Here is a 13,513-nt window from a genome sequence, read left to right as displayed (position 1 = left end):
GGCGGGGGGAGATGGCGGCGGGACGAAGAGGCGGAGGACGGGTGGGTAGCGGGGGGAGGCGGAGTTGGTAGGTTCCGGAGGGGGAAGGCGAGCGCGGAGCGCGGGCGCCCCGGCTGTCAGTCAGGAGCGGCGGCGCGAGCGGAGGGAGGCGCCGCCGCGGCGCGAGCGTGTTGCCTCAGGGTACCGGGGGAGCCGCCGCGGAGCTCTGCCGCCTTCGCTCCCGGCCTCGCTGAGGCGCGGGTCGCGCTCCGGCGTGCGGCAGGTGTAGGGCGCGGGGGGGGAGAAGCGGCCGCGCCACCGCACACCCCCCTCCGCCCGGCGGCGATGCCGGCAGTACAGAAAACGGTGTCCGAGATCCGTTGCCGCGCAGAGGGTAAGTGCCGCCCCGGGCCCCCTGCCTCGCCCCGCCGCGGAGGGGTCTGCGCCGCCTGGCCGGGAGGGGCCGGCGGGGAGAGGAGGAGGAGGAGGCAGCGGCGGGCGGCCGGTGTCGCGGCGGGAGCCGGTGTCGCGACGGCTGCTGCAACGCCGACCGCCCCTCGCCGCGGCCTCCGGTTCCGCTGTGGCCCCTTGCATCCCCCGGTGGGGCTGTGGCGGCGCGGCCGGGCATGGCGTTGCTGGTGGCGGCGGAGTCGTTCTCCGGGCTGTCTCATATGGACTGGCACTCCGTTGTCCGCCGGGGCGGCGAGCCCTAGGCAGCGGTTGTTTTTTTTCTTCCCGGTGCGCCTGGCTGCGCGGCCCCGGGCGGCGGCTCATGGCCTGGGGTATTTGTCCCGGGGTATTCCTCCTAGGGATAAGGTGGGATGCCTCTTCCATCGGTAGCATGTTAAGTGTACATCGGTCATTAGAAATCAAGGTTTCTGATACAGGGAACCTACCTGAAAGCTTTAGACCGTGCTGGTGTTTCTTGCCTAAGGGCTAGGATTGCGTGCCTTCGGATAACAGCGTGTCAGGAACTGCCTTGTAAAAAGAATCACTGAAGTGAAATTATATTAATTTGTTGCATGCAAAAGTAATGTTTGACATCGTTGATACCAAAGCATCAGAGTGTTGGGACAGCTTATGATTTCCAGTTGCTCTAGGTAGTGATTGCAATGTCGCTGTCATGATGCAGGTATGCAGGTTTTAGCCCTTTGTCTGAAAGTTTTTGCACTTAAACCATTACATCCAGTTGATTGGGTTTTGGCTTTGTTTGGCTATATAGGGAAGTAGAAACTTTCTCCCTCTATCCTTCTTCCAAAGGATTTCTTTTTTCCTTTTTTTTCTTGTGCTACGAAGGGCGTGAAGAAAGGTAGATTGGAAGTAGGCTGTTATCTCAGTGTTCATTTCCTGTTTCTCCCATGTTACGTGCCTTCTTCCCCCAAAAGTAGGTTTGTAGGAGATCTAGCTCTGCCTTTACCGAGGAAATGTTAGCTGGCCAAGAAAGAGAAGAATGTATCTTTCAAAGAAGAAAGGAAGAAGGTACATCCTTCCGGGGACACTTCTGAAATATATGTACAACCAGAGCAGCCATGCTGCTATACTCACAGTGGTTAGTAGATGCATATAATGGTACTAGTTAAATCTCCAGGTTTTCAGGGCTTAATTTCAGTTCTTTTCCAGACAGTTGGTTTTCACTACAAGCTTAGCACAAATAAACTGGGAAAATTGATGATCTCTTCAAAATGATCTAATTACAGGAATCTTAATGGTTATTAACAAATGTGGTGTTCCCTAAAGGTAAAATATCTAAGACGTGCAGATGCAGTAAGAGGGGGGAAGGGGAAAGTCTAGTTTATTTGAATAGTGTTCAAGGTTGGATGACTGTAAAACAGTTGAATACAGGATTTAAGAGGCTTCTGAAAAATACTTTCTTTAGGTCTGAAAATAGGTATGAAAGTTCTTTTAAGAAACTTCGCTTTTGGGAAATGATGTGATAGTTTTTATCATAGCAGTGGAGTTATTGACTCATACTATATATAGTATCACTCAAAGAAAAATAATTTAAAAACTGTTACTGTTTTCTTACTCTTAGTTTAATGTGACAGTTACTCGTTCATTTTATTTATATTCAGTTCAGTTTATTTATACTCAGTTCATTCACAATGGAACCAATGTCAATGAGTCTCTTACTTCCTTGTTTCTTTTTGAGATAAATGGCTTCCAAGTTTAGTTAGTCTACACGTATGGACAGTGTGGCTGCCATTTCTGAACAGTTCTTTGTAAGTAAATGTTACTATTTTCTAAAAAAAGAGAACTCCACAGTTCTGCAATGTGGGTCTCATCCCTAGCATTTGACAGTGACATAAAAGGACTGTGGAACCCTAGCTCTGGTGTTGTGTTTTAACACCAGCTGACAACTAAGCACCACACAACTGCTTGCTCACTCCCACCCGGTGGGATGGGGGAGAGAATCAGAAGAGTAAAAGTGAGAAAATTCGTGGGTTGAGATAAAGGCAGTTTAACAGGTAAAGCAAAAGCCATGCACATGAGCAAAGCAGAACAAGGAATTCATTCACTGCTTCCCATGGGCAGGCAGGTGTTCAGCCATCTCCAGGACAGCAGGGCTCCATCATGCACAATGGTTACTTGGGAAGACAAATGCCATCACTCCAAATGTCCCCGTCTTCCTCCTTCTTCCCACAGCTTTATATGCTGAGCATGACATCATATGGTATGGAACATCCCTTTGGTCAGTTGGGGTCAGTGGTGTCCCCTCCCAACTTCTTGTGCCCACCCCAGCCTACTCCCTGGTGGACTGGTGTGAGGAGCAGAAGAGGCCTTGACTCTGTGTAACCACTGCTCAGCAATAGCTAAACCATCCCTTTATTATCAACAGTGTTTCCAGGACAAATCCAAAACATAGCCCCATACTAGCTACTATGAAAGAAATTAACTCTATCCCAGCCAATACCAGCACATCTGTCCATCACAGGAGGCTCTTGTGCAAAGTGATGATAAGACTGCCTTCAGAGACCTCCATCAGAGTCTTAGCTACAGTGCAGAGTAGGAATTTTTTGTTATCGGTGGGGTCCCTATGTGTTCTTTGGAAGTCTCTGATAATACTGTAATCACAAACAGCAGCTCCCATAAGTGCTGTTATGACATTGACCATTCCATAGATTAGCCTAAGACTTGTAGGGATATGATAGGCAAGCTTAATATTACTTCCCTTATTCTAGAATTTTTGTATTGTGTCTTTGAGGTTAAAACCTCATTTTTTCTCCTGTCACTGCAGCAACGAATTTCTGCTTCAGAGACCTTTTCCATGGATCATGAGCTACCTTATCAGGCTGGACAGTCTTGACATCGTCTCAGAACTAAGTGCTCTCTGATATGAGGAGATAGTAATACTGTTATTAGAGAAAATCAACTGTTGTGCTCAGATGAAATAAACTAAGTTGGAACTGTCAGAACGATGCACACATGTATCAGTCCCAAGAACTGGTTGACAGTTGCACAGAAGAATTGATACTACAGTATGTAAATTATTACAAAATAAAAATTGTGGGTGTTTTAACATCTGTAAGACAATGTTACCTGCATAGAGAAAAGGATTTGGTTATAAAGGAACTACTATTTTTGTGGCATTCTTCCAAACCTCTGCAGGTTCTTGTGCTCCTCATGTCTGATAAAAGATAACCAGGTACGCTTATAACCTTTATTTAATAGATTTTTGTGCCTATTGTTCCTGTTGCATAGCAGAACACCTGCATTTCACCATAAGCCTAGGAAACGCTGCAGTTCTAAAGTGGTATGTGTATCAATGAAGTCTTGTTCAAGGCATGGAAGATCTGGCCTCCTAAATGAATTTAGGAAATTGCTACATGTGTTTTCACCACCAGTAATCTTAACTCAGCATTGTACCTGGGCATCAGACATTTGGTGCTGTGGAAATAGCATCGGTGTCGTGTATTCTGCAATTGCAAAACACATGGGGAATCTTTGAGTAGTGTAGCCTACATCTAGCTTTATTAAATACAGTAATTAACTCTGGTTATTTTAGCTATATGTAGCTGCACAGTTAATATATGCATTTATTAAATCATATAAAATGTAATAATTCAAAGCATGTTATTTCTTTTGAGAGACTCTAAGAGTAGAATTGTGGTTGGCAGTTCTTATTAAGGTTCTCTGAAGATTGAAGCATTAATGATTTTCATCCGTATATTGGTGGAGTTTAGTCAACTATATTATATCGTTGAGAAAGGGTAGAAGTTTGAGGTGCCATGGTGCTGTCTACCAACAACAAGTAGGTAATAACTAGTTCTTTGTATTATTGGAGCTTAATGCCTGTATGAAAACTTAGGTGAAGCCGAAGTTGTGCAAAAGATGAGATTACTTTCATATGAAGAGGGACAGTATTTTGAAATTCTGTAGTAGTCATCAGATTGCCTTCAGTGGACTGTCTGTTTTTGTAATGCTGAATATATCCTTGGGTGTTTCTACTCATGTTCTATAGGACTGTATAGCATTTTACCAGATGTAGTGCTCATTATGGTGACTTGTGTCTGTTGGTTTTTTTCTGCCAAGTCTGTTTTGCAGACTGAGATCCCAGTGCTTTGCAACATGAAAAAACTTGATCTAATTCTAGCACAGGCTTGGCCATCTCTGTGGTACCAGCAGGTTCAAGCAGGTCATTACAATTCCCTTCTGTGCCCTGAGTCCTCAGAAGGACAGACTGACGGGTCAGGTTCCCAGTGCCTGTTCTCTCATCAAAGGTGTGTCATGGCCTTATAACAAATACCTCTGAAGGGACCTTCTGTTTCATAATGACACCCTCTGAACTGTGCGGCGTTCTTTGGGAATGTGAGCTAGCAGACTTACTCATGTGAGATGTTCTTGGCTACAGCACCAGCTTTCAAAGCTTTTGAGTGCTGTACTTTGAAAATTAACTTTTTAATGATTAAGGGAAGTTAATTAAAATACTTCTGGTGATTTGAGATGGTTTTCTTTCCATGTCACACTCTATTTGTATTTACCTTTGTTAATTTCTTGTAATGAAAATTAGACTAGTTTAAGGAATGGAAACTGAAACTGTTCAACTACCCTACCTAAAGGAAAATTTGGATATATGGAAAATATTTGGGCAATGCTTACTCTTTAGAATTTATTGGTGGTGTTTTACTAATTTAGAAAATTTATTATCAAAACAGGATTAGGAAGAGTCCCTGCAAATATTGTGTGTTGAAACAGAGTTGCTTCTTCCAAATTTATTCTTGGAAATAAAATATGGTCTTCAATGGATTTTCTTGTTGGAGAAAGCTCAAGCTGGTTGGTTGGGGGCTTTTTTTGTTGGTTTGTTTCATTGGTTATTTATTTGGGCTTTGTTGTTGATGAAGATACTATTTTTGCTGCATAATGAAAACATGTATTCTATGCAAAATACACATTTTTCTATGAACTTTTTTTTTGGGTACAGCTTGTACCATGGGAACAAACTACCCAGTTTCCATACTTTCAGAATTCGCAGCAATTCTGTTTAGAATCTCTTCTTGCCATTTCCCACTCTTGCATATAACTTAACTTCCATTCTTTAATTTTGAACAGATTGAAGGAAATCCTGAATCAAAACCTCCGTTATTTATTGAGTGACTTTGAATGAAATTCGTGGTGTTCTGTGCTTATCCATCAATAATTTCCAGATTCTGTGTTCTGCTAGCAAATAACTTTCAGAGCGCAGAACAAAAATATTATGTACAGTCGTTCTAGTTTATGCAACAGCTTTGTAAATGAGCTTTTTGATTAGGGTAATAGTTACATTCCTTTTGATATTGAAGCACATTTTTATTGGTTTGGGCCCTGCAGTGACATAAAATAATAAAATAATCAAAATATATTATCAGAAAGTGTGATTCTGAGTATTAAGAGGAAATTAGTTTTGAAGCTTGCCATTTCTGCATAATAAATTGTCGTAGTATGATGTGTTGACATTTCTTATTATTCTTTTTAAAGTGCTGACTTTAAACTTTTTTTTTCAAGTCAGATGCTTTTCTGTCATTGGGGGCATGGAAGAATGTACGTCATAGAATCTGTTTGATAATTCAGCTGTGGTTAAATATCAGCTCAACTCCAGTTAAATATCAGCAGTTTTGCAGGCAGCAGCAGAGGAAGAAGAGTCTTGGAATATATTTGTTTTTCTTTCTGAATGACAGGTCTTATTAGTACAGCATCACAGTTCCAGATGAATAATGACAGGACCAGAGGAAATGGTCTGAAGCTGCAGCAGGGGAGGTTTAGATTAGATATTAGGAAGAATTACTTTACTGAAAGAGTGGTCAGGCAGTCGAACAGCCTGCCCAGGGAGGTGGTTGAGTCACCATCCCTAGAGGTATTTACAAAACATCTAGATGTGGCACTTCAGGGCATGCTCTAGTGGCAGAGATTGTAGCAGGGTTTTTTGTGTGTGTATGGTTGGACTCAATGATCTCAAAGGTCCTTTCCAACCATGAAGATTCTATGATTCCTGTTTGAAATGTGATAAGTGCTGTTTTACTCTTGCTAAATATAAGACTTCAAAATTATGACTAAGAAGTACTTCAGAATTTGCTGTGACCTTAAATTGTTGTGGCCTTTAGGCCAAAAAGAGTGATTCTACTTTTAATTCTAAGCCCTGGAATAATGCATTTCTGATAGCTTAGTGCAATGAACAAACAAGAAGCAAGTTAGGTCACTATCAGTTTAATACCTGCAACACAGCAATGACTACACTTTAAAAAAAAAAAAAAGAGATTAGAATGATTGCTTCATCTTAAGTTCTTACTTTTATTCTTTACACTGAGTTTTCATAATCAGAATTTTGTAATAGCTGATGCTTTGTTATTGTCTGTGCATGAAGAATAGGTTTTATTCTTCATTTCTGAATTCTGTACTTTAGGTTTTTATATTTTTTTCTTAGTCAACTTTCTGAATGTTTAGGTCAATACTCTTCTGTTGTCTTGGAACCTTCTAATGGGTTACAGAAGGGCAACCAACTCTCTTTAATTCCTAGCGTATGTTAAATGCATCCTTTTCAAACACACCTTTATCAAAAATGTAGCTACTTTCAGCAAGAGATGATCTGGTGAAATTTCTCTTCCATTAAGTATGGGTATGCTTTATTTGTTCTTGCGGTTACTTGTAGACAATGTTTTTATGGCAGGCTGGCCTCTGCTTATTTGTTTAATCGGCTGAGTTCATACAAATTGGTTTAATGCCAACGGATCCTCACTTCTGAAGGAAGAAGTATAGCACTTAGTAGCGCGCTTTTTTTCTTTTTTTGTCTCCAAAGTGGTGAGCTTTTATGTAGACCTGCTGCACTGAAACGTGAGGTTAGTCAGCAGTTAAGCTCAAGCTTATAGTTTGGGCTTTTAAAATTTCATGGAAGGGTAGCTCTTAAAAGTTAGGGGGTGATGTAATGCAGTTAGGCTCAGGTGTGTGAGTGTAGTTTGATAGAAGTCCTACTTCATGTTTGAAAGTGAATAGTTGAAATGATATGTGTCTTAGACATTATTTCCTGTAAGGTGACAGATTTCATCAGGGATTGTAATAATGGGACTAATATGCAGCCTTTATTTCTGTCCTCTTGACTGTAAATTGGTAGACATTTCAAACGAACATATGAACTACCATAACTTTAACATCCTTACTTGTTGAAAAGCATATTCCTTTTTAATTTTAGTTCCTGGCATTATTTTGGGCCGTCTGAGTGCCAACCAGTTGTTGTCAAATTCTTTATTCCCCTTAGGTAAATAAAATAGGATGAAGATTTCCTTTCACATTGTATTTGAAAAAAATTACTAAAATAAATCTTTTGATGATTTAATCTGTTTATGCTAGATGAGTGTGGGCGAGACATGGCAGAAATTAGAAATGCTTTATGGTAGTTTTCTGAAGATGCGAAATACAAACAAACCCTGGGAATGTGATAGATAATTTTTAGTTGCGATTCTAGTGAATGCATCATGTGGGGAACTCCCAGTCATGCTCAACACAGTACCTATGAACATACTGTCCTGTATCTGACAAATTAGTGGAAAATTTCACTTGTAAAACATAATGTATTGACTTTAAAAAAAAAAAAATTGTTGTAGGGAAGGCCTGTCCCATATGCAGGTGTTTAGTGTCCCTGATGACATTTGGCATGCTGAGTGCCCAGAAATGGTGCCTGAGCTTTGGCTTGCCTTGCGGCTGTGCAGCAGAGTCCTCTTTGACCTCAGGCAGTTCTGAAAACCAGCAGCTACCTGGCAAGAAGAGTGTGCCCAATTTCTGGGGAGGCATTAGGCAGCTGACCAGGATAGACGCATAGCTGCAGAGGAGTTGAAACTCAGGTGTGCTGACTCTTCACTGAAGTTCTTGTGTAGGGGATGCGAGCAAGATGTAACGGTGTTGCAAAGGACGGTATATGGACGTTTAAAGAAATGGCAGCATGGGAGGATAGGATGTGGAAGCTCTATATCAAATGCTGAATTAAAATTTCAGTGTCTCTTTTTTTTTTATTTACACTCTTTCTGATAATCTTATATGAAAGCAGAGCATTTCGAAGAACATTTTGTGTCTCTTGTTGCTTGGAAAACATTTTAGTCATTTAAATTAAACATATTTACCACTTCAGATTATATAATAACTTCAGTAATGCATAATCTTTTAGGTATTTTTGTGTAAGTGTATACACATATAGACAAACACACACAAACAGAGAAGAAAAATTATATCTCCTTGATACTGAGCTTTGTGTAGCAGTCTGTATACTCTAGTGAATGTATTATAAAATTTAGGCAGGGAGGTGGGACATGTGTAACCTTTAAAGCATCAGTATAGTATAATGCATCTAGGGCAGGAGGGATGTCTCTTCTGAAGCTGCAAAGTATGAAGGGCTATGTGTGAGGCTCAGAACTTAACTCCTAAGATTGCTTTTTAAGTGAAAATTGAAAAAAGTGAATTCAAGGTAGTAGGAAGTGGGGCAGTGAATGTTTACGAAGCTCCTCAGCACCTTTTTGTTGTCATTTTAGTTAAAGAGAACAAATAAATGCTGTAATACTGATATATGAAAATAAGTGCCTACAGTTTGTTAGTCTTTTTAACAAACAGGTAATATATAGTGTTTAATGCCTGCTAATATTTGCTTTATCACTGTCAGTATTCAAGGCTTATACTGGCATAAGTTTTTAAATGAATACTTTAATTTTAAAGTAGTACATTCCGCAAATGTGCAAACTCTTTCCTTATTTCCTGAACTTTGTCAGGCTAGGTTGGTACTGTTGACACAATAGTTTCCAGCTTTTCCACCTGAGGGCTCTCACAGGAGCCATATTTTGTGTTTGCTCCTTCATCAAGCAACTGGAAAGTAATTGTCCTGTACTGGGAATGATGGATTTGGGTGTATAAACACGTGACTGGATGTGCATTTATGGCTTGACTGGAAAACTAGTCTTCCTATATCCAGTTGTGCTATAGGGATATATGTTTATGGAGTTCTGTACTGGAGGTTGTGCATAGCCAGTTGTATGATGGTTGTTACTCCAAGGAGAGGTAGCAACAAGAACAGGAAATAGGACGCTTAGTCTGTGACCTGCGCCATGTAGTTTCTTGAGTTGAGGAGTATTGTGTGGATGCTTGTTCAGGTGGTCCCAGTCTTAGGCTGCCCGTCCTCTGAAGGGTTGTCTTGAGATACGTACTGAAGTTTTAATAGAAGTGTGTTGGATGTGTGCCTTTCATTGAGCAAGTTGGAAGGAAAGGAATAGAGAAATTGCAGTGGATGAATGTAGTAGTGGTGATTTCCTGCATAGTAATGGAATCTGTGAATTCTGAACAGCAAATGGCATGAAATTACAAGTTGCTGCTGAGTCTTTGCACAATGTGTGGAGACTTGACCTTGCATGGTAGTGTCTGAAATATATGTTCTGCATATAATAGGTAAGAGGCTATGTAGTAGGCCAGTGGACTGGAGGATGACTTTGATTTTGCATAACCTGTTTGTAAAGATTCATGTACAGCCTTAGTTATCTTTGACATGCATATACATTCTGCTGTATTCAGTTGCATTTTAACATAGCTTTTTTTCTATGTAACTTTTTCATTTGGCATACAGAATGATCCGTGTTTATTTAACAAGCAGCTATACACACCCAGATTATTATTATCCATTATTTTAAAGCTTTTTGGTGATTGATTTATGCCCTACCTGTGTTTACTTTACAAGCTCCATCCTGAATAGACTTCTTAGGCCTGTTGGTTGTCAATGTAATGGCTGAGTGGTTGACAAAATGTTAGTGAAAAGTCTTGAGAGAGAAGAATACATTGGTATCCCCTTTTACAGATGAAAGTCATGATGCAGGTTGGTACAAGATTCCTCGTATAGAAGAATAGACACAAAGCTCAGCTTTCACTGACTAGTGGAGGCAGATGCTGGGAACGTCAGTAACTCTAATAATACCATTTCAAGTTAAGCACACACCAAACGAAGAATATACTCATGTCACTTTTCTGGGAATAATCTGGCCGGTCTCATGCAGAAAATTTGTAGCAGGTGAAGGAATGGTATCCTATTAACTAACAAATGCTTAGTGGCCTTGGCTTTCAAGGATCATGTCCTTCCAGCTCAAGATTGAGTTCATCACAACGAGCAAGAAATCAAGTGAAGGGCATGGTAGGACTGCATGAATTAGCAAGGAGCCCTTGACAAAACTCAAGTGGGACAAGGGAACATAAGAGGTGAAAGCAGAGACAGATGGCTGGAGAGGAGTATAGAGGGGTGGGGTTACCTAGCAAAGCCAAAGCCTGCCCGGGGTTTAATCTGGTGAGGGGCTTGTAGAAAGCCCTTCTTGTTCTCCTTCAGGTGTAACAGCAGGAGGAAGGTGACTGGGGAAAATATGGGTCTGCTGATGAATGGAACAGGGAACCTGCAGGACAAAGGACACCGAAGAGGATGCAGGACTTGGAGCCTTCTCAACTTTGGTCTCTACTGATAGATGAGCCTTCAGGAACCACAGGTTCTGGTATGAGGAACTATCAGGTTCCTGATACCAGTGGGAAGGTCTGGAGCAAGAAAGACTTACCTCAGTGGAGAAGGACCAGGTTAGGGAACGCTTAAACTGGGAATACACAAATCCATGGGATCTGATGAGATGCATTCATGAATGCAGAGGCAGTTGGCAGGTCTCACCGTTAGGCCACTCTTGCTTGTCCTTGAAAGGTCATAGCAGTCTGGCAGGGTTCCTGAGGACTGGAAGAATATCATCGATCTCACTGTAGGGTAACTTTCATTGGTTTCCTGTGTTTGCTTAGTTTTAATTGTGACAATGAATTTTCTATGAGTATTTCTGAGAAGAGGTGATTTGTGCAAAAATATAGAATTAGTCATTTTGATTTAAGGTAGCTGTACTAGACACATGCTTTGTGTATTTAATTTCATTGTTCAGACATCCTCTTGGTAAACACGTTTTCTACCATTGAGATTAATGGTTAAATTTTCACAGAGTTTTCTTAAGAAATTTACCTATTTATGTGTTCTTTTTGCAAACTCTTGTAACACTACTATAGGATGTGTGCATGTGTGTAACACTAGTTTAAAAGAAGCAGAAAGGGGGAAGTGTGTTATGTGTATTTTGGACAGATACAGTGCAGGAAATGAATTGTATAAAAGTTACAGTAAATTTCCCTTTAAATATTTGACTTTCCTATGAATTCAGCAGTGACCAATGTTAAGTTTTACATGGAAAACTTGAAAATGATCTGGTGAATGATCTCTACAATACTCTGTACACTCTGTACAATCTTCGGAGTTTGTAATGCGTATTTGTCATATAGCTACATTTTTTATTACACGTTACCTGGTATTACTGGTATATTCTTGAATTTCTTGCCTTTTTCTTACGTTAGTGTTGTATATTTCTTGTGATGTCTTTCTTTTAAAATATTTACCTCAGTACTGGAAGTGATTTCAAGAATTCTGCCGGTTTTTAACTCAAGATCACTCAGCTGGGAGAGATAGAAATTTATTATTGTATTCTCACTTCTGGATTCAGACCAGATGCATTAATAGACTATAGTTCATATTGCCATGAAGTGACACAAGCTATTTAGGTGTACTTATGAATTCAGCAGATTTTACAGTTATTATTCCATATCATATACACAAAGCATATTGACTATATACCTTTTATCCTCATATTTAATTAAAATGATTCAAAAGGTTGAAACTTTTTTGTTTTTAAATGATCATTACTTGTTATTGTGAGAAAAGCAAATGCGTTTAGTTCACATTCACAATAGAAGTATTTTCTTCTCATAAAGTGCCTTGAATCTTGTGTATATAAACCTATTTATATGGAAAATCACGCTATGTTTTTACAGGCTATGAGAAGACAGATGATGTTTCAGAGAAAACTTCTCTAGCTGATCAAGAGGAACTGAGAACTATATTCATCAATCAGCCCCAGCTAACTAAATTCTGCAATAATCATGTCAGGTATTAATTAGTGTTTTTGTTAATACTGAATTTCAGAATGTTGCATAGCAAAAATGAAGGAAGACTCTGTGCATTCTGCTTCTGCCACTTCCTCTGACCACTGGTTACAGTTTCAGACTCTGGAGGGGGGAGTGAAGCAGACCAGCGAGGGCAGCACAGCTGCGTTGTTTACAACCTGACCTTCCAATTTTTTAAGATTGGGGTGGGAAAGTATTGCCTTTACAGCTGCACCATCAGCATATCCCTGGAGTATGGATTTGTTCTTCAGCTTTCAGTTCAGTTCATCGGTCACCTCTGAATATGTTTCTGGTAGCTGGATGCCAATGTAGGTGCACTTCTCTTGAGCTTGACATTGTGCTTTGGAAACTGTCTTTTTCAGTCAACCAGCTTCAAAGATGCTGTGGTGGCTTATGAAACTAGTTTTGAATTTCAAGTTCAAGCTTTAGGACTCTGCTGATGGTTTATGTTGTGGGGTTTTGTTTGTTTTTACTGAATTTTAAGTAATACACTGAATACTCATAAATAATGTATATTTCGATCTGAAAACGCCCTCAGTTCTGATGTTAAAATTCAAAGTAAATGAATGCAAAGATATCCCTGTCCCAAGTGAAAATAACGTGGTGGGCTTTTTCTTTTCGTGGACTTGGTGTTTTATAATGCTTTTGGTTCATGTACGTGACTTGCCTTTTCTGTCTTTCCCTTTGTTTCTTGACAGTGATGAACTTTTTGCAGAATATATTAATTGCACCTTTAAATCAACTGTTTTATGCTAAGTTAAATTAAATATTATTGACTTTAAAACCAGTTTAAATATTCTTATAAGTCTTTAGTTTTTAAGTTTTTGGCATGATTATTTTCAGTGTTACTGTTACTAGGACCTTAGATGGTAACAGTCTGTTTTTAAATAAATGTAAGGCTGTCAAAGAGCTGGGAGCTCAAACATTTTGTGATGATGGCTTAGCAGAGCTTATTACACTAGGATAAACTGCTCTAGCAGGGGAGTTGGACTAGATGATCTCTAGAGGTCCCTTCCAACTCTGAAGATTCCGTGAAACTGTATTCTGTTCTTTCAGCCTTAGTAAAACTACA

General features: G+C 40.2%; 1 protein-coding gene across 3 annotated transcripts in view; it reads left to right on the top strand.

Moving 5' to 3' along the window:
- Nucleotides 1–86: 86 nt before the first annotated feature.
- Nucleotides 87–13,513, top strand: part of ATP8A1 (ATPase phospholipid transporting 8A1) — a 124,877-nt gene continuing 111,450 nt past the window's right edge. For all 3 annotated transcript variants that reach the window (XM_063335568.1, XM_063335570.1, XM_063335569.1), the window contains exons 1-2: nucleotides 87–373; nucleotides 12,310–12,424. In XM_063335568.1, the coding sequence (XP_063191638.1) occupies nucleotides 325–373; nucleotides 12,310–12,424 (164 nt within the window). In that variant the 5' untranslated portion in view covers nucleotides 87–324. The remainder of the gene's footprint in view (nucleotides 374–12,309; nucleotides 12,425–13,513) is intronic.

Source organism: Chroicocephalus ridibundus, chromosome 5 (assembly GCF_963924245.1).
Source record: "Chroicocephalus ridibundus chromosome 5, bChrRid1.1, whole genome shotgun sequence".
In the NCBI taxonomy this organism is placed as follows: Eukaryota; Metazoa; Chordata; class Aves; order Charadriiformes; family Laridae; genus Chroicocephalus; species Chroicocephalus ridibundus.
Note: the sequence above shows the minus strand (reverse complement) of the source record. Positions and strands in the feature narration are given on the sequence as shown.